The sequence below is a fragment of the Carassius auratus genome, chromosome 48 (assembly GCF_003368295.1).
Source record: "Carassius auratus strain Wakin chromosome 48, ASM336829v1, whole genome shotgun sequence".
In the NCBI taxonomy this organism is placed as follows: Eukaryota; Metazoa; Chordata; class Actinopteri; order Cypriniformes; family Cyprinidae; genus Carassius; species Carassius auratus.
The window spans coordinates 1478960-1506563 of record NC_039290.1 but is presented as its reverse complement, the minus strand read 5'-3'; the positions used below and the strand labels follow the sequence as shown (position 1 = coordinate 1506563).

General features: G+C 35.9%; 2 protein-coding genes across 3 annotated transcripts; one reads left to right on the top strand and one right to left on the bottom strand.

Annotated features, from left to right (window-relative positions):
* The first annotated feature begins 76 nt into the window (after positions 1-76).
* LOC113065461 (signal transducer and activator of transcription 5B-like) lies at positions 77-22500 on the top strand. Of its 2 annotated transcripts, none has more exons than XM_026236708.1 (21): positions 77-232; positions 5299-5441; positions 6348-6492; positions 6983-7063; positions 7196-7403; positions 10256-10347; positions 10458-10606; positions 13514-13648; positions 13803-13967; positions 15251-15338; positions 15498-15620; positions 16632-16724; positions 16833-17036; positions 17307-17401; positions 18008-18141; positions 18921-19070; positions 19182-19242; positions 19497-19589; positions 19704-19724; positions 20596-20667; positions 20784-22500. In XM_026236708.1, the coding sequence occupies exons 2-21, from the start codon at positions 5311-5313 to the stop codon at positions 20875-20877; spliced, it is 2334 nt and encodes a 777-aa protein (XP_026092493.1). In that variant the 5' UTR covers positions 77-232; positions 5299-5310; the 3' UTR covers positions 20878-22500. The 2 variants fall into 2 exon arrangements, with proteins under 2 accessions (XP_026092493.1, XP_026092492.1); XM_026236707.1 differs by having other exon boundaries at positions 6983-7066.
* Positions 22501-22813: 313 nt separating this feature from the next.
* On the bottom strand, positions 22814-26145 carry LOC113065462 (lens fiber major intrinsic protein-like). Its single transcript, XM_026236709.1, has 4 exons — positions 25385-26145; positions 24980-25144; positions 24498-24578; positions 22814-24398 (listed from the first exon to the last, which is right to left on the bottom strand). Exons 1-4 carry the CDS (start codon positions 25742-25744, stop codon positions 24213-24215), a joined length of 792 nt encoding a protein of 263 aa, XP_026092494.1. The 5' UTR covers positions 25745-26145; the 3' UTR covers positions 22814-24212.
* Between the last annotated feature and the right edge of the window lie 1459 nt (positions 26146-27604).

The window sequence follows — 27604 nt, the reverse complement described above, 5'->3', positions numbered from 1 at the left end:
TATATATATATATATATATATATATACATTTCTAAAAAATATCCAGCGCGATAAAGTTTCTCGTTCACCGGGTAGAAGAGCTGCATCAGGATGACCAATAGGCAGCAGCAGCTTCAGTGTCAGTGTAAAGTGAAAGTAGGTGGAAAGAAAAAAAAACAACAAACGCACACGGAAGGCGCAGACTTAACTCTATATCTCTTTACGTGTGTTAAAGAGCTGGCGTCGAAATCAGGTAAGTTATTTTCTAACAACATTGTGTTTTTACTATATAAACCACGGACGGTGAGTTTATCGCGACCTGAATTTGTTTATCGCTTTTGTAAGGAGGAAACATGAGTTTTGTAATAGCCCACTTTCCGCTACTGTACACGAAAATTCGCTGTCGAGCGTAGCGGGCGACCAGAAAAACCATTTAATCTCAGTATGATTGTGAAGTCGGTTTAGCTAGACCATTATATATGTATGTTAGCATATTTAAACGACACCTAAATGACATGACCATATTTGTGCCACGATACTCCATGACAAAATACGCGAGGACATCACGAGAATTCAGATATTCAACAAGTTTCCTGTATTTGACTCTACTGGAAGTAGCAAGGGAGGAAGGTCTGCTTATGTGGCTAGAACGTAGCGGACTTTCATATTATTGTGCTTAATGTCACGTAATATATGTATGTTTTAGTTTGATAGTGGGAAATACTTAAGTGTTAAGCACAAGGGCCTACACTTGATATTGGAAAATACTTAAGTGTTAAGCACTAGCGCCAACACGAATTCACGCCCTACTTTCTGTTCCCCATAGGCTGCTTGTGGCATTGGTGTGTTAGGCCTTCTTTGTGCACTAGAGAGTCGTCTGTTCTTTGTAAACCTTTCTCACTGTTTTTGGAACATTGCTTGTGTCAACTTTATACTTTGGGATGTAACACCCCCATGCTGTTATTTTTCATAAATATTATATGAATTTGCTGTAGCCTTTTAAAATGCACTAAAAAGGCTTAGTGCAGTGTTTATTTCTGTGCAAAGTGGATAAGATGAAACAAATCAATGTTCTGTCTGTCATTGTTAGAGTTTTTGAGTTTCATGCAATTTACTAATGGGTAGTTTTTGTCGGGGATGTGGACATGATCTAGAATGCAATGCAATGATTAATTGCAATGATGCAATAAATAATAAAGGTTCATTTAAAGTTTATTTAGGAAACAGAGATTGTATGCACATTTCTCTGCCAAATTAAAAATAGTGTTTCCCTATTGTAGCCTGAAGAAATAATGAATACTTTCTCAGTTTTTAAGTTGTTTGCTCATGTCTTTTGTGTTATTAGTCACAGTATTTCAAGTAGTATCAACAATAATTAGATGAGTGAAAAGGGCTACGAGTTTGTTCATTTCTGTTCATTTGTTCATTTCTGCTATACGATATGACTATTATCAATCCAGTCAAATAAAGAGATCAAATAAAATGGACGAGTGCTCCAAGTGTCTGGTGCCAACTGCTGTCTCGGTTTCAGTGTAAGGCTGGCTTGTTGTGAGAATTGCATTGTTTTCTGAGTGAAATGCTGAAAGATTGCTTGGTTGTCCATTACACAATTAACTTTTTAAGAAAACAAAAAATCACTAATCAAACAAGATATTAATGTGAACGCAAACCCTTCTCATCAGATTTCTCCAAAACCAAATTATCAGAGCTTTCACTTCCATATTTATTTTAGATGTTTACCGTCCCAATATATTCTAGGTCATCTAATACCAGGATGATGTCTTAACAAAACAGGACTATGAAAGAGCAGTCTTTGTGGTAAAAAAGGCCAATTCAAACTGCACCGACAGACATCGATCAGTGCAGACAATCCCCAAATATATGTCACACTTTAGACATTCCACGACCTGACAAACACTAATTCAGCATTGCTCAACTGGTGAAAACAAGCTCCAACAGGGGTTACACACTGATCGGACTGAACCCAACAAAGTGTCTGTTGCTGCCTGTCTGCGTTTGTTGTCGCTGTGTGAATTGACCTTAAGACATAAAATGTTTCAAATTAAATTTTTTCTCTGCAAATACTTAAATTGGAAATCTATTATGCCCTCCTGCAGTCACCAATTGTATCCCTTAAAACTCATCTTCAATAATCAAAATGACATATTTAAAAGTGTTTCCCATTAAATAATTTCTTTAAAATGGCCTGAATATGTCATGCCACCCAAACTGCATTCTTGAGAGCGTAGAGATTTTTGAGACTCTCCAGAGAAAATGTTCAGCAGTGGTTTTGGCTGATGGATTTGCACATGTTTTTTTCTTTAAGCATATTAAAAACACCAGACAGACATTTAAACAACATTGCAACTTTTTAACACATGTTCTACTAATTTTAAAACTCATTTTCAAATGAGGTCTTTAAATAAGATTCAGATATTATGGCCTTTTTTTGCCGCGCTTATCACATAAAGATCAACACAGTGCTGAAAAAGAAAATATTTCTATCTACGTTTTTTTATGTTAGAGAGAGAGAACCAGTTACAAGTTATGGAAGATTTAAGCTTCTGACCCTTTGCCTATGACCTGCTAAATTGCAGCGGTAAAAGCAAAGCACCAAGACTTATTTATATTGCTACACAACTATTTAGGAGCCATAAAACCCTGCTTCTATGAAAATGGCATCTTATTTAATCTTATAAGATCCTCTTATATTAATTTATTTCGGTTGTTCTACACTGTAGAAAGTGGGAACCTGATTTCTACCTGATTTAACCCATAAAACAAAAATTGTGTTTGTGTAAATCAATGCATTTTGCTTGATTTAGTGATGTTAAATAATATTTTACTCTTGAATTTAGCCAGTTAATTTAGATGTTACAGTTTTTCTTACAGTATGTGTTCTACAGAATTAAGCACCGTTTATTTTTATCAGACCTGTTTTTCCTGCACCGCTTCTGGTGTTCACACAATAGCAATCTAACACTCCCGAACAACACAGTGGTCAAGTTTAACAGGCGGTTGTCATCTGATACATTTCCATGGTTCATCTGTTTGTCCTGTATAGTAAAGTAACATGACTTATTTCCCTTTAATGATTTATGTTCAGATGTTAGGTTCGCTGCTATGCACATAGGTGTGGCCTTTTTTCACCTACGCTGCACCAATACCTTTGTCAAACATTAGTGCAGGTATACCTTTAGTCTATTAGTTGGCGTGAAGCAGTTAAGCCTGCTTAAAAAAAGAGGATCTAAGGGAAATTTTATTTAGAACAGAAGGATTCCCAATTACAGGATGAGTCGTGAGCTTAAGTGAATGAAAAACATACACCTTGTGTTACATTTATTTGTTTTCACCCTTCTATCTAGTAAAAAAGCTTTATTGGGCAGTGTCTTATCTTTGATTATATATTATATAAAAAAAAATTGATACATATAATTACGCCCTATGATTTTACAGCGAATGTGAAACTCGTGAGTAATCTATTGATTAATATGTTGCAATTTACTACAGAAACACTGCCTACTTATTTCTTGTGCAGTGCACTGGTTAAACTACATATTTTAACGAACCTTATGACAGGTCTTCGAGAGGCCTACAAATGACATGGGATTATACTACAGTTTGCCTGGTTCAGTGCAGCTCCTATTGAGAAACATCCTGTTTAACTGCTAAATTGATATTTGATTAGATTAAAAAAAAACAAGCTTTAACAAATTACAAACTACCTATTTAGATGGTTACTGCTAAGCATATCTACTTCGTTTTATGTGTTTTCCTTATTTGTGTTTTCCTTGTAGTTTAAAGGGAAGATTTGTTTTTGTACATATAATGGGAGCCCAAAGTTGTCTGGACCCCAGTGTTCTTTGAAATATCAATATTTTATTTGAGAATTTTCATTCATGTGTGAAGTTTAAATGGACGATTTGTAAAATTCTGCTAAAAAAAAAATTGGAGTGAGAAGTGGCTCAATAGTAGTTATGGAAGACATGATCCAGCATGCTTTCGTGTTGGATCAGTTCAGTTTTACTGCTTAAATCTTACACACCATGTGTGCTTGTAGGCAACTCTACTAGACTAGAATAAGTGAATCTTAACAGTGTGATCTCATTTCTGTTAGTGGTATTTGTATGTAAAGTGCATTTGATTTTATTATATTAAATATATTGTGTTTTTATTGCATTTATAATACATGAAATTAAGTATGTTTAACCGCATTACATTTATTTAACACATTTAACACATTAACCTAACTTTACTTTATGTCTGGGTTTAAGCTTCTTAAGTTTTTTTTCCATTCTGAAAATTAACAATTTATGTTTCACTGGTCTTATCCAGACATACAGAAATACATACAAATAAAAATAAAGTTCCATTACGATCCTGTAAAAAAAAATTATTAATCAGCAGCATTATCATATTAAATATGTTCTTACTTACTCACAATGCAGCATAGAGATAAATGATGTGCATGTAAGTAAACTTTTATATTAGTGATGGTTGGGTTGCCGGGCTGTTGTTTAGTCAAGCGTGTTGTGGCACACAGTGTCTTCTGTCCCCTTATGTTGGTGAGAGATAAGGCAGGCATACTGTCTTTTCTCCCTTGTCCAAACAAAAGTCACAGAGAGCATTAGTAACAAACCCTGCTCTGTTAGTCTGAAATACAGAGTATAAAAGGTTGGACTTTCTTCATTTATTTTATCCAGCAATCTGATGCTATTTATTAATGACCTTTTTCACAATGACATTGATTTTCCATAGAAGAATTTAGAGTTTCAATCGAATTTGTTCAGAATAGGAAACTTGTTAGACACTCAGTAATTTGTTTTTTTTTAGTTCTTTTTAGACGTTGAGCCATGAGCATTAGTGTGAATTTTTGAATACGTACGTATGCACCCTCATAAATGGTGAAACATGAATCACCTTCAAAATGATTGAGAGTTTATAGAGACTATGTCTGTCAAGCACCATTAAAGTTTTTTAAATGACCTAATTTATTCCAAGCCTTCTGAAGCCAAGTGGAATTATTTGTTTACAAAGTGAGCTAAACTGATTGATTGTTCACAAGACTTTTGTGAACTTTTTAATGTCTTTTTTTTTTTTTTTTTTTTTGATGCTTCACTGATATGTTCACTGTTTAAAGATGTTGAATGGACTACAGATGTTGTTTAAGCCAGCACATGGTTGAGTAATCTTTCTCATTGTACAATCCCTGAAAAATTCCAATTCCAAAGAACTGAAAATTTAATTTTTCCAGTGCATTGGTAAAGCTGTGAAATGTTTTTTATTTATTTATCTATTTATTTTTTTAAATTCTTGTAGTGCCTGCACACTATGGCGCTGTGGGCGCAAATGACCCCGCAGTTACAGTTCCTGTCAACTCAGATACTGAATGAACTCTACCCAGACACATTCCCTCTGGACGTCAGGCACTATCTGGCCAGCTGGATAGAGGAACAGAAATGGTATGACATCACTCTCACAAATAAAATGCATGCTTTGTATTTTAATGTGAATACAACATCACAGATCGACGGCAGTGTAGAAAAGCTTTATTCACAGCTAGCCATGATTACTTTATTCCATAAAGAAAGTGTCTGAAATTTAGAGAAGTGAGTAGTATTAGGCATATTCATAAATATTTTCATACATGCTGAAGGTAATGACTGAAAAGTAGTTTGCCCAATAGCATGCAGGCATTGTACATAATCGACCAGTCGTGGCATGTGAGAAGGTGGGATCTACAGAGAATGGTCAATGCTAATACAGGTTAATATGTATAATGTATGAGGACTGTACAGAGCACAGCAATAGAGGGGGAAAAAAAAAGCCAAAATCAGGACATTTTAGGCACTTTATAAGTCCTATCCAGGAATTGTCATGGAAAAAGAGGACGTAGTAATTCCAATATGGCGCCCTCCACGAGGTGATCCTGTCTTTGTTACATAAAGAACCTTATTTACACTACTGATATGACTGGAGTCATGTGAGGGTACATGATTTTAAACATGTCAAAAGTTCATTTCTTTAGGCGTGAAGGTTTTTCTTTAAGCTCAAATGACTGAATGTACGTTTATGTACTGGTGACTAAATAAAACAAATTGCAATATGAGTGACTATACCCTGATGCATACTATTTAGTGTAGTTACACTGCTTAGGAATTGTGACAGGGAGCTGAATCATTTATTCATTTATTATTATTATTATTATCAATTCTCATCATAATTAGAATTAGGATAACGGTTGAAGAACAGCGCAGGACAAACTAGACTTGAAAGATATTGTTCCATGTCAGTTTGTGACAGTTGCCAAGGATAACTCTATGCAGCGGTGCTATAAAAATCTTATGTCTGTGTAATGTTTGATTCAGGGAGAACTTTGATGTAGACAACATGGAGCAGGAGCCTCAGGCCCGAAGGCTGTTGGATCAGATGGTGCATTTGCTGCAGGAGGTGGCCCAACACAATCCTAACGTGGTGGAGAGGGTCAAACTACAACATATCAGCCGGAACTTGGTCTGCACAACCAATATTCCTAATCCTCTTGATTCTTGCTGGTTTAAAGCTACTGTAACATATAAAACCAATTGAAATAAAGACTTTTCAACTTTTAAAGTGGGATGCAAGAGGTTTTATAGGGGTCAATTATTGTGTAAATTTAAATTGAATTGATAAAGTTTCTCTTCAGGTTTATGTATCTAAAATTTCTAACATTAAACATGAGTGGGAAAAAAATAAACTAGACAAAATCTATATTTTCTATATTTAATAATTTGCTTTGGGTTCAATACAGTAACAATATAAAAGCTCATTATTTAATTTACAAGCAACAAGAATTTTACTGTCTGAAATGGTCTGTGTCTGTATGATGTCTATATGATCTTCATGTGGGATGTTTCTGTATTTATTACTCTTGGCAGCCTGCCATGTTGACACATGTTTTGACAAAGGACATTGTTTGTATTTCTGACTATTTACTGTGTAACCTCATGTAACTGCTTCTCAGAGTGTGTTCCAGCAACAACCCATGCAACTTGTGAGGACAGTTCGAGATATTCTAAGAAAAGAAAGACATTTATTAACACAGGTGGTAGGCATAAAACCCTTTTTCTGCAGTATTTTGAATGTTTTAGAATAATGCTACAGCAATCTTAACTTTGTAAGTCAATGTCAATTTCCACTATGTCATTGCTTTGGGTGTTTGTGTGCTTGTTTGTAGGGTATGCAATCCAACTTCCCACCCTTCCAGCAAATTCCTCAGGGTCCTCCAGCTACCAATGGCACCCCACAACCTGCAAGAGAGGATGGTAAGACTGATGTGGACAATCTGGTGCTCAAAGTTCTGGAAATTCAGAACTGCCGCCAAACACTTCATCAGCTTCAAGAGGATTTGAACTGGGAAAAACAGGAAATGGAGTCGATGCAAGGTAGGAGTGTTTTTTTTTTTTTTTTTTTACATAACAGTAAGTCTACTGTTTCACTCTTGACTGAATTAACTGGTGTTCATCTTCTTATGAAGATGAAAATAGTCTAAATCACTTGAAAATAATCAATCCATCTGAAGTTTCACAGGGCCAAGCTTGCCTTGCTGAAAGCACTCGGTATAAAAGACATTTTCAAACCCACACTGTTTAAAAGGTGTTTGTTTAACTGAAAACAAAGGAGGAAGTGCTGCTTGGTGGTCATTAATTCCATATGTATTAAACACTTTTTAGGTTATAACATGTTAATGAATGTTTTGCTGTTTCATTGGTTCCTTCTCCTATTCATTAAGTTCAAGGTATTTGTGAACTGCTTATCATCATATAATACTTTTACAGTACTCATTGTTTTGTATTGCGCTTTTGACAATACATGTTATTCCAAATCACATTTAAAAAGAAAAGTGTCTTAATGATCTTACTTAGCAAGTTTCTTATAGATGACGCTCTAGGGCTGGGCAATATGGGCAAAAATTCTTAACTCAGTTTCTTTGTGCGACTTGCTATATACGATAGGGGCTGCATGATAAAACGCATGCGATATGTAGTGCATATCTTGTCAGTAAAACCGGTTCTGTAATCAGCAGTAAATCTTCATCACCTGCACGGTTTCACATGGAGAAGCATTTACTACAGAGAGCCGTTGTTTTCTCACAAGCTGTGGAAATATATATATATATATATATATATATATATATATATATATATTACTTAATGGAGTGCGTAAGACGTCAGTGTTGCGTGATATTTGATAATCGTGGCGACAAAAATAAAATAAAATACACCATTCACGAATTAGAAGCACAAAACTAGGATTTCGATATAAGCCAAGAGTCTGGAGACTGGTTTTCCTTATATAAGACAGCTGCAGTTTTGCAGGTCAGGCATAAGGCCCTGTGTGGTTGCACACTTGGCTCAGTCCATGCAACGTTTCTGTTTACATAGCTGCTTGACACGGTTAACATAAAGGTATGAAACAATGCCAGATTGAAAAACGCAATAAGACAAGCCCTAGAGCAGCAGATGTGTAAATATTTGTTTCCGACATGAGGGCTTCAAACAAGTCTAGCCTTGATTTGAAGTTTCGACAAGTATTTGATGTCACAGTACATCAATGCAAAATATAGTAAACTGCATAGGCTTAAAAGTTAATTTATATGAATGATCAGTTTAAAAGTTCTGTATTTGTGTAGTAGTCTTTGTATGAAATGCATTGAAGACAGATTAAATGTGCATATATGTGAAAGTCTCTGTACTGGAAAAACTGCAGTTCTTTGGAATTGGACGTGTGCGATTGTGTCACACCCCTTTGGACGTTTTGTTGTGTTTTTCATCCCTCACGTGTTCATTGGCCCTGTTTCTCTCTCTCATTCATTAGTTAGTTCTGTGTGGCCACATTTGTTTATGTTCCTGTTCCTGTTCTTGTTATATCATTATTAGTTCATCCTCACCTGTTTGTCCCTTTTTAGTCTCCCTACTTAAGTTTCCCTCTCTGTACCAGTCCTTGTTGGTTATTAGATTGTTTCATGCAGCTTGTGTTACCCTGTGTATGTATTGATATTCATCTTTTTAGATTGTGATTAAACGTTATATTGAACTATCATCATCTTTATGAGTGTCTCATCTACAAGTGCATGACAGATAGCCTTCAGTATTTGCTAATATTTACAGTCCATCATATAGCTCTTCTTACTCTCAAAAATGTCATAATTTGTTCCTCTAGAAGATTTTTTAGATTAAACTGAATTATTGCTTTATTATCTTACATTTAATGAATGAATTTTATATTTATAAGTAATAATTTATAATCAGCCTGTTTGTATATGCTTATTAAATTATCAAGATTGTCACATGCCAAAACTGAAAGTCTGTAATATAAAAATATGATTATATATAATATTTAATAAATGTTTAAATGTATTGTTTATAAATTGTTAATTTTGTGTGTGCGCTTTTCCTCATAATGAGCCTATAGATAATAAAAAACATAAAATTCATCACAGGAGTAACACTGTGCTTATTATGATACATTGGAGATGAAAATCTGTACTGAGATATCAGAACCCTAGTTCCTGCGGACAGCAAAATAAGAAGTGATTTTTTTTTTATTGGACAGTCAGAAGGCTTTTTATATGCTTTCTGTACGTCAGTCATCCTAAAAGGAAAAGGAAGTGAAAGGGAAGGAAAGCTAAAAGCAAATCGGACCATAAATGACATGAACATCTGTAAAGGATTCATCACTGGAGTGGCTCTTGCTAACATCGCTTAGAGATGTTCAGAATCATACTTAAAGTTAACCTAGTAGTGAATAATACTTCATTGAGAGATTCTTTTCGACATAATTAGGGGATAATTCACTCTCTTTCAAACACTGTATACCTATTCAGATGTGTTTACAATTAGATTATGACAGATTTATGAACATTACGAGTCAAACCCCATCCTGATGACCTATACTGACAGACCCAAATGCAAATCTGCTGACTCCTTTTCATATATCTGGTGAAAAAGACACTTGCAGCAATTTTACAATATAGTAAGCAAACACCACTTGTACTTCTCTGTAGTAGGTGATACCCAGAGATTATTGATTTACATAAATTTGTGAACATAAAAGGAACATCATGAAGAACCACACAAGTGAACTGTTCTTAACCACTGGAGTGAGTTATCATAATCAGGACATTATGTAAAGGACTTTGTAAAGGATACAGTTTCACATAATGATTTAATAGACATCCACACAGGCAAACATGCATATCAGCATATCTAATTAAAATTTTCTTGTCTCCCTACAGGTCAAAATGAGTTGGATCCACAGCATTCAGATCTAGTCACTAGGCAGAATCGCATACAGCAGCTTGAGTTCAACTATTCAGTCTGTGCAAAGGTAAATGCTTAAATGCATCACAAAGAGGTTGTCACATGGAAGAGAAGTGAAGAAAACGGAGATGCAGTGGAGCTGTTTTTCACTGTTTGTTTATGTCTGTGTGTTTATAGAAGCGCATGCAGCTCCTTCAAGAGGCTGTGTGTGCTCTGGAGCTTTGCCAGGCCAGTCTTATTCTGCGAATTAAGTCCTGGAGATGGGAACAGCACCGAGCAACCATTGGCTTGCACTTTGATGACAACCTTGGCCCTCTTCAGACATGGTGACATTTCTGTTTCAGTTGTATTACTCCACGAATGGTATCAACTAAATAATTTCCCTTAACTTGATTTCCTTTCATTGTTTTATTTACTTTGGCCTCATTTGCCTTTTTTACAGTGGGCTCTGTGCCACAAATAGTTCCTTCATGATCACAGTATTTATTTCACCACTTCTTTCTCTTCTTGAATGTTTTCTACCAACTGCTTTCTACTGGTTTTATTTATTATTAAACAGTTTTTGAATTATTTAGTCAAGTTTTTTTTAAAATGTATAATACGGAGAGAATTGTATCTAATTGAAAACTATTTTTGCTTAAGGATTCAAATTGGATGTCAGGTGGTGAACCAGCACAGTACCAAAACTGTTTATCACACAAAAGTAAACACAAATGTTCTTAAAAAAAAAAACTATGTAATTACATTTCTCAGTATCACCATGAGCTGCATAGGCCGAACATTATGCAATAGTTTTAAAATTACATAAGCTGATTAGGAAAAATAATATACAATAAATACATCATTTATGTTTTGTGTTTGGGCGAGTTTGAACCACACTAGATTTTCATATTTATTGTTACTTGTCAAACTCTAAAATGTAAAATACAAGAGACCTTAAATTGGACTTAAAACTTGCTTGAAATTGAGACTTTTTTCGCAATCAGCCAGGGAAAATTCTTCATCCATTTCAGTTTAACAGTCAAAAAATCTGTCAAAGGTTGTTTTTGGTTGTGTAGTTTTTTTTGGATCTCAATTACTAAACTGCTACATAACTGAAAAGAAGTGTGAGAAACCCATTTTCCCCTAACAAGCATTTGAGAAAGAGAAAGGGGAAGTACAAATAATGTTAGATAACATTTATATACTTATATGTACTTTTTTCCACATCAGTGTGCAAATAGTCACCGCAAGTAGTCATGACAAATATATATACAAGTGCATCTAAATAAATTAGAATGTTGTGGAAAAGTTATTTTATGTCAGTAATTTAACTCAAATTGTGAAACTTGTGTATAAAATAAATTTAAACTTTTTAATTGTGATGGTTTTTGGCTCACATTAAACAAAAACCCACCAATTCACTATCTCAACAAATAAGAATATAGTGACATGCCAATCAACTAACCAATTCAAAACACCTGCAAAGGTTTCCTGAGCCTTCAAAATGGTCTCTCAGATTGGTTCACTTGGCTAGACAATCATGGGGAAGACTGCTGATCTTACAGTTTTCCAGAAGAAAATCTTTGAAACCCTTCACAAGGGGGGTAAGCCACAAACATTCATTGCCAAAGAAGCTGGCTGTTCACAGAGTGCTGTATCCAAGCATGTTAACAGAAAGTTGAGTGGAAGGAAAAAGTGTGGAAGAAAAAGATGCACAACCAACTGAGAGAACCGCAGCCTTAAGAGGATTGTCAAGCAAAATCAATTCAAGAATTTGAGTGAACTTCACAAGGAATGGACTGAGGCTGGGGTCAAGGCATCAAGAGCCACCATACACAGACGTGTCAAGGAATTTGCTGAACCACAGACAACGTCAAAGGCATCTTACCTGGGCTAAGGAGAAGAAGAACTGTAATGTTGCCCAATGGTCCAAAGTCCTCTTTTCAGATAAGAGCATGTATTGTATTTCATTTTTAAACCAAGGTCCTAGAGTCTGGAGGAAGGGTGGAGAAGCTCGTAGCCCAAGTTGCTTGAAGTCCAGTGTTAAGCTTCCACAGTCTGATAAGATTTGGGGTGCAATGTCATCTGCTGGTGTTGGTCCATTGTGTTTTTTTGAAAACCAAAGTCACTGCACCTGTTTACCAAGAAATTTTGGAGCACTTCATGCTTCCTTCTGCTGACCAGCTTTTTGAAGATGCTGATTTAATTTTCCAGCAGGATTTGGCACCTGCCCACACTGCCAAAAGCACCAAAAGTTGGTTAAATGACCATGGTGTTGGTGTGCTTGACTGGACAGCAAACTCACCAGACCTGAACCCCATAGAGAATCTATGGGCTATTGTCAAGAGGAAAATGAAAAACAAGACACCAAAAAATCCAGATGAGCTGAAGGCCACTGTCAAAGAAACCTTCAACAGTGCCACAAGCTGATCACCTCCATGCCACACTGAATTGAGGCAGTAATTAAAGCGAAAGGAGCTTATACCAAGTACTGAGTACATGTACATGTAAAATGAACATACATGTAAATGGACATACTTTCCAGAAGGCCAGAAATTCTTATGAAGTATTCTAATTTGTTGGGTTTTTGTTAATACACAAGTTTCACAATTTCAGTTGAATTAATGAAATAAATATATTTTTCCACAACATTCTAATTTATTGAGAGGAACCCTGTATGTGTGTGTGTGTGTGTGTGTGTGTATTTATATATGACCCCAATAGAAATAACACAATAAAAGTAGATAGGAAATATTACATTTTTATATTTTATTTTCGTAAACCCCTGACAAGCTACAATAGAGATTTCTACTAAAGATTGGGTTTTTACATGAATCTGTAGTTTTTCTTTTTCATTTTTGGCAAATTGAATGGAAACCAATGTGAGCAATCCGACCCCGTTACAAAAGTTGGCTTTGAACACAAGAGGAGTTAAAATATGTTGATATAAGATCCTGTTGCTTTCTTTAAAAAAAACTCAACAGACTTGTCTTCATTGTTTGAGTGTTTGGTTTGTGCCTCTTGAATTTCAGCAGATTGACAGACTGTAATTCACCAGACAATACACATTGTGTATATTGCAGCTCTAACTTTGTTTATCCTTTCTTCAAGTGCACTCATATTTAATGTACTGTGGATGATGTTTTGATCGGTTCCTCTGATTTGACTGCTTTTATATAAATTTTTATGTCACGCATGGAATCTGCGCTCTTTGGCCTAAATAATGTTTTCTTTCCTTTTTTCTGTGGCAGGTGTGAGCAGTTGCTTGGAGTAAATAGTAACCTGAGGCAGGAGCTCATGTTGGTGAAGAGAGACCACGGAGTGGTTGAGCAGTTTCACACATTGCAGGAAAGCCTGGCACATGTGCTCCAGACTCTCATACAAAAGTATGTAGGCCTCTTTCAGATCTGAGAAAGATAAGATTGCATCGTACTTAGTCATCTTGTAATCACAACAGATGATTATGCAATCATGTAAATAATGTCAGTGCTTTTTTCTTCTGGCTATTGATAGTGTAATTTTTTTGTCTCGGCAACTTAGTTCATTGGTAGTAGATAAGCAGCCTCCCCAGGTCATCAAAACCCAATCCAAGTTTTCCACCACTGTACGCTATCTGCTGGGAGAGAAGATGGCCCCTGGGAAACCTGTCCTGTTGAAGGCTCAGATTATTACTGAGGCTCAAGCGAGACAAGGTGTCGTACCCAAGTAAGCATGCTGTCTGTTTTTAAAAACGCACATACACATCTCCATAGGACCATATTTACAGAAAAAAAAATATTATTTAATTATTGTTTGGATAGGGCAATATTTGGCCGAGATACAACTATTTGAAAATCTGAAATCTGAGGGTGCAAAAAATCTAAATATTGAGAAAATCGCCTTAAAAGTTGCATATTATTAATCAAAACTGTTTCGATATATGTATGGTAAGAAAATGTACAAAATATTTTAATAGAACATGATCTTTAGTTAATATCCTAACGATTTTTTTGCATAAAAGAAAAATCTATCATTTTTGGCTTTTGCTACATATACACCCATGCAACTTAAGACTGGTTTTGTGGTCAATGATCACAAATAATCCTGAAATATATCACAATTTCCACTAAAATATGTATTAGTTCAGTTGTTTTCAACATTTATAATAATAATAATGAGAAGAAGAAGAAATATTTCTCAAGCATCAAATCAGCATATTAGAATGATTTCTCTAGTGTCATGTGACTTTGAAGGATGAAGTAATGGCTGCTGAAAATTCAGCTTTGTCATCACAGGAATAAAATACATTTAAAAAAAAAAAAGAGTAGTTTAAAATTATAATATTTAACATTTACAATGAACAATAGTGTATTTGTAAATAATATTAGCGTAATTTAATAAATGCTTTAAAAGTATTGTTCATCATTAGTTCATGATACCTTTTGTATGCTGCAGCTAATGTAAAAACATTGCAACTTATTGTAAAGTGCTACCATATTATTTTATAACAAGATAGTATAAATGGACAGTTTTAAAGACTGTCATTCACAGATGCAAAAAAACTGCAAAGTGTTTTTCACTTATTATTCACTTTCAAAGGTGATGGAAATTTGAACTAATTATCTTGATGTCATTTTACAAATTACGTGCAAAAGAAACTGAAGGTGAACAGAAAATATGTTGCTAAACATTGTTTCATGTGTAAAATATCACCTTCGATCTACAACTTAAGTGGCATTATGTTGTAATGTGACTTTTGTGCCTTTGCTGTATGTGAAACTTTGCCTGTACAAGCTGTTATACATGTCATACATTTGACAGCCTTTGTTGCTGTTCTCAGACATAAAGAGGAAGTGGAGGCACAACAAGATAAGCAAACAGAATCAGGGTTTCAGTTGAGCTGTTAACCATACAGTGGCAATACAATTTTCAATTTTAGAGGTGTAGCATACACTTATAAAATATGCAAATGTTTTATAATCATTCTGTCTCTGTCTTGGTCCACTTAGTGAAAATGTAGGAGAACTTATCAACAGCACGGCAATCTTAGAGCACAACACTGCAAGCAAGAGCACATGTGCTACCTTTAGAAACATGGTGGGTCTTTGTCACAAACAAGTGTTCTTTGAGAGTGCTGATTTTGGATTCCCTGTAATATCTGTTGATTCACTGATTTCACTGTAACATTGATATTGCCATATTTACTTAATGGTTTAAAAATACCTTCCCTTTAATGAGCTGTTTTTTCCTCTTCAGTCCATAAGGAAGATCAAACGAGCTGACAGGAAGGGTTCTGAGTCGGTGACGGAGGAAAAGTTTGCTTTGTTGTTTACCACAGAATTAACCATCACTGGCTGTGAGAGCCCTTATACCATTCAGGTGGTTGCCCATCGTCTTTCACTAATTTATGTTAATGCTATGGATTGTTTAAGTTTATTATTTAGTCATCGTATTTTAGTCATCAAATATTAGATACATATATCAGTCCTACCGTGATTTTTTTTTTAACGATTTTTTTGCCACCCAAAAGTGACTGAAATTGTTGCTGTCAAAATTTTGTTTTGCAGTAAAAACGCACCTATAATCATCATGTACTTATGTATTTAGTGACATTGAGAGTACAAATACCTGTAAATATTTGAGCAAATTCTGAAATTGTGATCTTGTTCCCCTCTGGTGACATCAGCATAGAAATACTTATAAATCTGCTTTACTAAAAATAAAATAAAAATTGTGAAATCAAGCATTAAGAGGACTAATATACATTATATTCATTATTGTAAATACTATTTTAATAGTAGCCCAGCATTAAACCTCTAGAAAGTTTCATTTTGTCCCACACAATCGAAACATAAGTATAAACAAGGAAGTGGAAAGACAATGAACAAGTCAATCTCTCACTGGAAAATATGTGATATCACCTTCTGCGTTGCTAATTTTGGATCTTTTATTTCCTATTAAAAATGTCTATATAAATCTTGTGATGCCATGAATCAATGATTTTAAAAAAAATCACTTGAAAATATGAAATATTACCATCTCTTTCTCATATTGGAACTTTTATTAACACTTGTGTATAAAACTGACAATTTGTAAGTCCTTTATGGCCAAAATGTTCATGGCCATTCCATCCCTGCTCACTTTACAAAGGCATTCACTGCAGTACAGTAACAGCACAGTTGAACGTATTGATTTATTTGTTTAGGCACTGAATTATGGATTTTGATGAGCCAACTCCCTCTAAGATAATTCCCTTTTCAAATAATGCTGTTAGCGCTAAATTGTGCAATTGCAAAATCCTGGAGGGACTGATGCATAACAAACTTCTATGTTGGTGTGTATGAGTGAGGAAACTAACTACAGTAACTTACTGTTTTATTCATCTTCCAGACAATCTCTCTCCCTGTGGTTGTAATTGTACATGGTAGTCAGGAAATCAATGCTATGGCGACCATCATATGGGACTGTGCCTTCTCTGAGCCTGTGAGTAATCTGAAACAACCTCGTCAAACGTCCTTTTCCTCTTGTCCGCCATTTTCAAGGTTTTGTGAACAAATCGAGAATGTGTTCTCTGTGCTGTGATGATTTCAGGACAGGGTTCCGTTCGTCGTTCCAGAGCGTGTGCCCTGGAAAAAGATGTGTGAAGCTCTTAGCAGTAAATTCATGTCTGAAGTGCAGACACAGCGGTGCTTGGACAGATACAACCTTCACTTTCTTGCCCAGAAGATCTTCGACCAACCAGACATAAATGAAGATTTCAGCAACATGCCAGTGTCCTGGGCTCAGTTCAACAAGGTGCCACTAACATGTATTTGTTTATGTGCATTATTATACAATATTATGAGCATGTGTTGTCTGACAGATGAATAGTAAGTTTGTTTTTTCATATTATTTTTACTTTTATTAGAATACCGACAATGTTTACATACTGTTGTGTCTTTAAATTGCATTTGTGCCCAATTTAACAAATTTATCCATGTCTCTAGAGACCCTAGCATAATTTAGGTAACATTCACAGATGTTTTGGTTGGCGAAATGGTGTGATTTCTTTCCGTTATAACACAGGAAGTCCTGCCTGGTCGAAACTTCACCTTCTGGCAGTGGTTTGAAGGGGTGATGGATCTTACAAAGAAATGCCTGAGAGACTATTGGAGTGAAGGGTACAGTTACATTTCCTCAGTTAGCTTTTCACTTTAAAGAGAACTAGATAAGACCAAGTGTGCCACACAAACGCTGAAAAGTGAAGACAAGACGTTTCGATCACCCTCAGGTAGCTGGACGCTCTAAATGTAATCTAATGTGACGTGAGACAAACTAAATAATCAAATTACACTTCAAATACTTTTTTTTTGCTTTTAATTAGTTATTTGATTTGTAAATAAAATGGGTGTAGCGTCATGATTGTGATTTTTCGATTTGGTCTGCGGGAGTTTAGGTAGGACTTTGATATCTCGGCCCCAGAGATGGTCCTCACTGCGGAACAAAAGATCCAGGGGGCGTGGTTGGATAGAGATCCAGCTCCTCCCACCTCTCGACCCCTAAACCTGCCAACCACGCCCCCTGGATCTTGTGTTCTGCAGTGAGGGGCTACTGCGGCTCCACCTCACTACTGCTCAGACTCAGGCTAAGATGACAGCGGCCATACTGAGAATGTTTTGGCTTCACTTTTCTAAAGTGAAAGGAATTGGAGACGTGTCGTCCATCTTTTTTTTTTTACAGTCTATGGAAAAGACTAATTCGATTTCTGCCCCTCATTGCCCCTGCAGATTGATCTTTGGCTTCATTGGAAAACAGCATCTCCATGTCATCCTGCAAAACAAACCCAACGGCACCTTTCTTTTGCGCTTTAGTGATTCAGAGATTGGTGGCATCACCATCGCCTATGTGGGTCCCAGTGATAGTAAGTCTCAAATATTCATACTATATGATGCACTACTGTTTTAAAGTTTGGGATGGTAAGTTTGATGTTTTTGCATGAAGCCTGTTATGCTCCCCTAGGCTACATTTATTAGTTTAAAAATAGAGTAGAATAGCAATAGTGTGAAATATTATTACAGTTTAAAATTTGCATTAAATTATGATTCATTTATTTTCTCCAATTGTTTAGTTTGTTCAAATCCCACCCCTGGACGCTTGAGTTCATCTTCCTCCATTTTTTTTTGAGTGCAACACCCACATCTCAAATTCCGATCAAAAACCAATGCATAGAACCAAGTTCCCATCCTACCTTTATTCTTTTTCGATAGACTGTTACACACAATCCTTTAGAAATCATTCTGATATGCTGATTTGGTGCTCAGGGAACATTTCAGATTATCAGTATTGAAAGGTTGTGCTGCTTAATATTGTTTTGGAAACCATGGCATTTTTTCAAGATTCTGTGATGAATAGAAAGCTCAAATCAACATTTATGCGAAATATAACTTTTTAACAATGTAAAAATACTGTCACTTTTGAATGGTATACACAGTTTTGTTTTTGTCTAACTTAAGTATTGAGGAATAAAGTTAGTCTGAAAGAGCCTTTTGTGTAAATAAAGAATCTGTTTTACCTTAAGTTACAGATAAAAGTTTATTTTGCCTGACAGATGGATATATATCCATGTAGTATCAGCAAGACTAATTCAAATGTATTGATCTAGTGATCATTTGTAGTTAAATGTTTTGTTTTTCTGCTCAGATGGAGGCAGGAAAATCCAGAATATCCAACCCTTCACCAAGAAAGATCTGGATTCAGCTGGCCTTGGCGACCGCATACGGGACATTAACTGCATCACTCATGTGTATCCAGACTTACCAAAGAACGAAGTATTTAAGAAATTCTTTACAGGTGTGTAACCAGATCTTTAAGACAATGTCTGTATACTGAGGTTATATATATATATATATATTGTGTTAAAGCGAAACGTTAAAAAAATTATGCATTTGTGTCCTGAAACAGTGCCTTCTCCCCCCAATCCTGATGGTTACCTACCATTCAAACTAACAACAGTAGTCAACCCGTAAGTAAAGATATTTTGCTGTAAATTGATATCACTTTTCAAGACGTCAACAAATTTACCCTCAGGTATTAATAAAGAAACCTTGAATATATTATAAACTGAAGTATAATTTTATGTTAAAACAACTCTGGGTATATTAAGAGAACTTTTTCTACATATAGTATGACAGGATAATTAATTCAGTTAATTTAACTGGTACTGTAATAGGCATTGACAAAGTCTATCACATAATTGTATTTTTTTTTCATGTTCAGAGGAGACCAACGTTCCTCCACCGCCAACATACCACCAGACACCCCTATGGATATGTTTGGGCAGCCTATGCCCACTGTCTATGGGCCAAACATGTGCGTATTGGATTAATCAAATCATTGTTAAAGCCACAGATATAAACACTGTTGCCATTTTTTTTAACAAGTCTTTATTGGGTGGTGTATAAAATACCTCTTTTACCCCCACAGGAATCCGGCCATTTTCTCCCCGTAAGTATAATTAAACTTTCGCTTTGATGATGTTAATTCACATTCACATCTATCTGCTTGAATGGAACAAGTAGGACAAGACACTATGCTGATTATATTTCTAAATAAGAAGGATTTATTGTAATCGATGGCTTTTGAGGCATCCTGTATCCAGCAGAGTCTGAAATTAGCACGTTGCTAAGCTAACATCGTGATGTTCCCCAAAAATGAATAGCAAAATGTTGCATTTTTTTATGCTTTTGAAAAAATTGTCTCTTATGCTCACTAAGAATACATTTATTTGATCAAAAAACAAACAAAAAACACTTAAATCAGTAATATTGTGAAATGCTATTACAATTTTAAATAGCAGTTTAATAATTGCATTGTTAAAATGAGTTAAAATGTAATTTATTCCTGTGTTGACTGAATTTTCAGCATCATTGCTATGGTCTTCAGTGTCAGTATTATTGTAAAATTATCAGTGCCATTACTATCACTTTTAATCAATTTATTCCATGCTTGCTAAACAAAAGTGTGTGTATATATATATATATATATATATATATATATATATATATATATATATATATATATATATATATATATATATATATATATATATAAAGAAAACTTACTGACCTAAAACATAGTAATGTCTTTTTATAATGAACATTTTTCTTGGCTCTGTCTGCCATGTTGAATGCTAATTTTCACTGAGCTTGTGGAGAGTGGCTTTACCAATGAGGGCACATGTGATAACATAGTTTGAGTTAGCCAACTTGGTAGGCAGCTCACTAGAGTTTAGTATAGAGCAATAGCACCCAAGTAAATGTTTGGCTGCAATGGCTGTTTAATCACTGACTATTGTGATTCTGTTGCCCTATCCCAGACTTCCTCAGTCTACACCTCCATATATGCCAGAGCAAATGTCTGGTCAAGGACCACTCTACCAATCACCAATGTGAGTCACGGTCACAGAAAGGTTTACTGATGTATCAGCATCACTTTCTGGTAACACATTCGCACATCTGTTCTTTATTAACATTGTTTTACTCAACTCTGTTTATTCTATAACAGGCAACAAGCTCCCTCAAGTGAAGAAATAGACATGGAAGCTCTGGAGGGAATTTTGTCATCGTTTTGTCAAAATACTAACAAAGATCTTAATTAGAGATACAGCATCTGTTCTTGCTGGAAAAAGGTTATCAGATGGCTTGGTGCTTTAAGGACATCTAGTACAACTCCCAAAAGGACACATTACCAATTTGTTCCCAAAACAAGTGTATCAGAAGAAATGCACTTTTCTTATATTCATATCCATGAATCATTGGGCAGCGGGTGTCTTTATCACATGGATTGTATACAACTCGGTGTCACACTCGCTTTCTCCTGCATAAACACACTAACCGTGCAATTTAAAGGAACAGTGTGTTCAACTCAGTAATCATAGTGAATGATTGCTAGCAACTTTTAAATGAAATTTTATGAAATTTCTGCGAGAATCAGGTGAACCTTTGGTCTCATTAGCGTGTAGTACCTAAACTTGTAAGTCGTTCCCTGTTTCAGTCTTATGACGACTTTTGAAAGTATCATTATAACTGACAAGTGAAACAGGAAATTATTTGCTATCACGTGGTTTTATGAAGAGAGACCAAATAGATTCAGCATGTTATACATTTTTGTCTGCCAGAAGATTTTATTCCTTTAAATTTGATGCAGAAAAACATATTCCAGTATGGATATTTACTTGCAGTGTCCTGAATGAAATGGATTGTCTGCAGATGCAGACACAGATGTGAGCTGAAATGTATAGCAGTGTAAAAGAACGGCATTCTTTTAGACCTTTTAGAAATAATAGGTTTTATTCAACTCTATGCAAATACTAGTTTTGTGCCATATTCCATATATAGACAGTAGTTTACTTGGTCGTTTCATTTGCATGACTTGTGTGTGATTGCATATTCAACATTCAGTATTCGTATGAGTCTAAAGTCAGGTTGGCCAGTAAACCTAAAATTGTTTTTCAATTTTTTTTTTTAAAGTTTTTAAAAAGGTTTTTTAAATTACATATCACTAGCGAGTTTTGCTTTACTATGCCATGTATCATTTGTTGCTCCAGTTGCACAAAATGATATAGCTCCGCCTCTTTTTACATAATCAATGGGTAAAAGTCCTGTAAAATACATATCATGTGCACAAAATAACAGTAAGGTTTTGTGTCAAATGTAGACATAATACTGTCCACGTACTCTACAGTGTTCTGTGTCACCATTTCTGTATTTAGTCTTTAGTGCTAAAAGTCATCAACGTCTTAAAAATTGAAATGTAATATACATAGTTTCTCTACCTTCAACTGTGATTTTTGCCATCCAACAATACTGCTCTATATCTTGTAAAATATAAGCTTTCATCTTAGTGCTTTGAATATGAAAATATATCAAATGGAATGTTTTTCAAAGGTGCCATCAGTACCTGTCTGTCTGTATTTAGTCCAGTAGGGGAGAACCACACATTCTTCTTTCTGTCGTCTATTCAGATGTTCTGTCTGTAGCACTAACTGATAAATGTGCTAGATATGCACCCGCCTGATCGATACCTGAAAATCTCACCATATTCCCGTTACTGGCCACAGAGAAGTATAAAGCACTTACGCAGTTGTCTATGAAAAATGTTAACGTTGCCATTTTTCTTTTTTAATACATGTGACCAAATCTGTAAAGCAGGTATAAAAGATTTTTTTTTTTAAAGAAATGTTCATATTCCCATGTTTTAAATAAAATCAAAATCCATTCAAGACTCTTGCCTGAGTATTAATTAGTCAAGGATTTGTTCATAATAAATGATTCTGTCATATTTCATAAGATTAAAACAAATAATAATAATAATAATAATTTGACTGAATGAATGTTAGTGTTGATTTAGAAATTATAAAAATGGACAATTCTTAATTAAATTTAAGCACACTCTCACCCCTTAAACTGCAAAGGAAGAGACATTCACTAACTTGAACTTAGCTAGCTTTAAAATTCAAAAACCAAGTCTTTACAATTTACACAAGACTTTGAACACAAAATGTCTATATTTCATGTAAACATTGACCTTTATATGTAGAAATTCCATTTAATTCAATGTCTTCCAAAAGAGTGTGCTTACAGATGCCAATGGTGAGGTTTGAAGATCTTTCAGACAACTGTGGTCTCCCTTTAGTCAGATCTTGGATAAGAAGACACTATTGGAAAGAGTGCAGAAAGGCAAAGGGTGGATGTAGCGATTGCCTTTTCATTCCATAAGATGCAAATGTTACAAGAACATAAATGTGCATTTAAATCCAGACATCCCAGTCGCTCAGCAATCATCTAAATTAAGGGAAAGCATTGACTGAATTACCTTGAAAAACAGTACTGGTCATTGTATCATAATCCATCCATGAAGTCTGGAACCAGTTACGCTCACATTAGTGAGGTTATAATTTCTTTTACACAAATACTCTCTTGCCTGAGACAAAATATCATTGCATATGTCTAGTTCAGCTATTTACACACAAAATAATGCCAAACCCCCTAATATAAACAGGACATCTATGCATGTAGATTTATGGCAGAAAAAGTTCAATAAAAATGCCTGAAACAGTGAAGATGTACTTCATAATGCTATTGGAAGTACTAAACACAAGTTTTTAAAACATGACGGGAAGAAAAAGAAGGTCTTCAATCTGGTAAAAGCTAAACGTTATTGTATAACAACTGACTAGTTGTGTTTTGTGCGTTAATTATTTCATATAAATGATGGTGTGACTGCTTTTTTCTTCAAGAAATGCATGCTGGGCAATTATGCTACAATTAAACAATACAACAGTTTGAAGCAGGCTCAACAAGGCATCCAAATTCCCAAAGGATTTATAAAGCTTTTAGTCGTGAGTGTACATCCACCTAAACCAAGATTCAAAGGAAGGTTTCCTTCATTTTGGGAGATAGAAAAAAGAACATTGCATTAATACAAACAAATGGCGAATCATGGAAATGAAAGAGCCAAACTGGAAACTCTTGGAAAACACACACACACACGCACAACTGAATAATGTCGACTGTAAAGAAATCGGTTGCAAAATGCTAATAATATAGTACATGTGTCACCTCTCTGAAAAATCAAAGAAAAAATAAACTGAGATGAATGTGTGAGATTTAAACCCTGTGAAACCTGAAAGCATGCAGAAGTCCACTTCTAGTGTAGTTCACTCTTAGTAGACTAGAAACAACAGAGGTGCCCCTGAGCGGCGTTAGCCACCTGATCTCACTCCCTATACCTGCTGGTACAGAGCGCAGTCCTCAACAGGAAGTCCTCTTCTTACCCTCATTCATAGTCCTTGGGAAGGGGTCATAGTGTCTCGATTGCCTTTGGAAGTGTGTGTGATTCTCCCTACAGCAAACTTGGTTGGTATGTTAGAAACGTGTGTGAAAAGATCATACGTATGTGTCGCGTCAGGGATCCAAAGTTTCCTGGCAGTGTTTATAAGGCTTGTGTTTTGAGCTCAATCGGCTCCCCTCGGGTCTCCTGCTGGGCTTCAGCCTCAGGAGGTCGGTTGCCCTTGAGCACATCCAGTCGCTCGGACAGGCCACGCATCCGGGGAAAGAGCATGAAGTCATAGAGCAGAGCCCCCATAGCGCCGCCGATCATAGGACCCACCCAGTACACCTACCAGAAAAGTGAGAGAGGTCAGATAGAAAAGTGTTACATTTATGAATTAGGTAGCAAAATATTCCTTCATCTGAATACAATGGAAATATGGCTCACCCAATGATTAATAAAGTTCCTAAAAAGCACAGCAGGGGCAAAAGACCTTGCAGGGTTCATTCCAGCTCCAGTGTAATACATCTGCAATCAAATTGATGTCAAGTTATATTTTGCAACAAATAAATAACAATCAAGAAAAATGCTTTTTAAGTACATAACAAGTAGTGTCATTGGTCTTCAACTGGTGGGTTTTGATCCAATAATCGTACTTATAAAATCATGTTCAGTAATACAAATGTAAATTTAAATAGGCTAATTACTAAAATACTATTTGGCATCGTGTTTGTTCCATGTATTAGGAAATTAAATTTTTCCAAACAGTCTATTTCATACGTAGAAGTTTTGCAGCAACGTTTACTTGCCGGAGTTTTTGTTGACTTTTAAGTGCCGCTTTGCATTGTAAAATGTGGGCCAATAGGTAAAACCAATAGAGAACCACTGATTTTAAGACGGAATCTCAGTCCTTGTGAATGGTATCTTACCCCCAGCAGGTGGCCCACAAGCACTGAGAAGCCAATGGACAGGGCAGCAGACCCCAGTCGTCCATTTCGCCTCTCATCTGTCACAGCGAAGACCACAACCACGAGTTGCAGAGTCAGAAATATCTCTATGGTGGTGGCCATTCCCAGACTGATGCCTGGCTGAAGCTGAAAGCATATATACATCCACTTAACAAAGAACTTCCAACACTGACATTCTAAAAATAGTCATCCAAATTCATTTATTGTACACCGTTTTGTTTATGTGAAACGGTTTTCCTTAAATACGTCCCCTGGTGATATTTTGACATCTCTATGGTTTCAGAGATTGATCAGTCATTTTGTAGCACTTGTAAACAAGGCATCATTTCAACTAATGAGCTCACTGAATCAAATACACCCTCTTACCGTGTTCAGGCCAAGATTGCCTCTCATATTGGTTGGCGTGACCCCATACAGCACACCGGCTCCAGCAAGCGCTCCAAAGCACTGAGCACAGATGTAGAAGAAAGCACGAAACAGTGACATCTGGGAGCTAATCAGGTAAGCGAACGTGACAGCCGGGTTGATGTGGCCACCACTGATGTGGCCGATGGACTGGATAAGTGTGGCAGCTGCCAGACCGAAGCAAAAGGCCACTTGGAGCACGTTATGTGGTCCAGTGGTCCAACGCAGAGCTGATCCCAGGCCAAAAAACACAAAGAACATGGTGCCATAGAACTCTGCGAACACAGCCCGCCAAAAAGACATGGACCGGAACTCCCACATGGCTGCGACAACTCAGAGGCGATGCCAAAAATGGAGGGATATGAGTGTGAGATGGGAAAGAACCTCCAAAAGAACCAAAAATAGCTTCTGGATGTGTTACCTTTGAATTTTGTGGATGGACACCAAAAACTAAAGTGCAGAAACTATTGAAAAACCAAGCATAAATGCTTCTATAACCTACAGTTTGTGTGAAGAGCAGCCCTTCTTCACAAGTCCGAAATCATCTGTCCCGTTGATTTCCAACCAGTAGTTTTTGTCATAAAACCTTAATTGTGAAAGTGACAGATGAGCTCTGCATCTATGTGAAAGTTCTAGATGATGTTTAATAAAAGAACACGGATAGACAAATGAGGAGCATGTCCTGCAGACATTCAGCCTCTCTGATGGGAAAGCGAGAGGCCACATGGGTATTTATAATGACTGTGACTCTCGGTGACACTATAATCCTCTGGCAGAATTGTGGGAGGGGGCTGCAGACAATACGACAAATCAAATCAAAAAAAAATTCTGTCTTGCTTTCCCTTTCAGCATATGGTCATCCCACTAAAGCTTAAAATAATGGCCGTAAATCTGCAATTGAGCGATGTTAAAGTGTTGACCACATCTTGGTGGGAAATCTAATTTACAGTTATATAAACAAAAATATATTGTCTCAAACTGGAGGAGAAAGGGCATAAAAGAGGTGAAAGGGATAATGTGTATTAATCAGACGTGGGAACATGATGACATTTCCAAGAACAGCCCCAGAGGACAACTGTCCCGTCCCAGCTCACGATGAGGGAACAGTGTTTAGGAACTGCCTCTTCTCTAGCCCCGGCTATAACACCAGGGCCCCTAAAAGGGTCACAGTGTGGATTAAGGGTTGACATAAAGAAACAATACCTCTCATACAACAGAAGGAGGCCTTACACAGATGTAACATGTCATAGCTGACACTCCACATGCACAGGACAGAAAAATTTGTAAAAAACATTAAACATTTTTTTTACATTAAATATTATAAATGTGTGTGCATGCACAATGCATAAATATAATATAATATATCATTTATCCAATGCATCTGACTAAATTGAAAACATTGAGTGCAATGTAAAGTGCGTATTATAATTATTATTTAAATGTTACATATTTATATTTTATTATTACTAAATATATATACAATATTTAATTTATTATTATATATTATTAATATATATATAGATACAGATATAGATGTATACAAATACACATGCACAATGCATAAATGTTTGGGAGATGGTTTCATCCAATGCATGGCATTTAATTTACAGAATGTAATGTAAATTGCATTGGATAAAAACATCTGCCAAATGCACAAACTGGTATTATATAATATTTACAATGTTGTCAATCAGTTGTTTGGGCTTTGGGGTGTTAGAGAGGTTAGTTGCATTATTGTGTACACATTGTGCAGCCATATCACTTTGCTTGTGATCTGTAATATTTGTCTTGTCATCGACACATCTAGTATCCCACACAAATATCATTGCTAATAAAACAATTTTCACTATAACTGCATGAAAGAGTGATTTTTCCACAGCAAACAATGAGGGCTCTGCTGTAGCACCCCCTACCATGGTCAGGGCAGAGCTAGTTGGTTCTGTGCAGAACTGATTAGGCAGAGTTTTACATTGTGTGTGCTGGCAGGACTGCTGGCCCGAGGCCCAATAAAGCTCTAGAAAATCCACGCTTGGAGGCAGGAGGTGATAGTTGTGTGCGGGCAACAATGACCCTCTTCTCTGGGCAATCACGGTGAGCTATTGACTAGTGAAAGAATACTGCTTCGCTTGTGTTTTTTGCTCTTTCATTTGGGATGAACCAAAATGCTGGCAGCAACAGTTT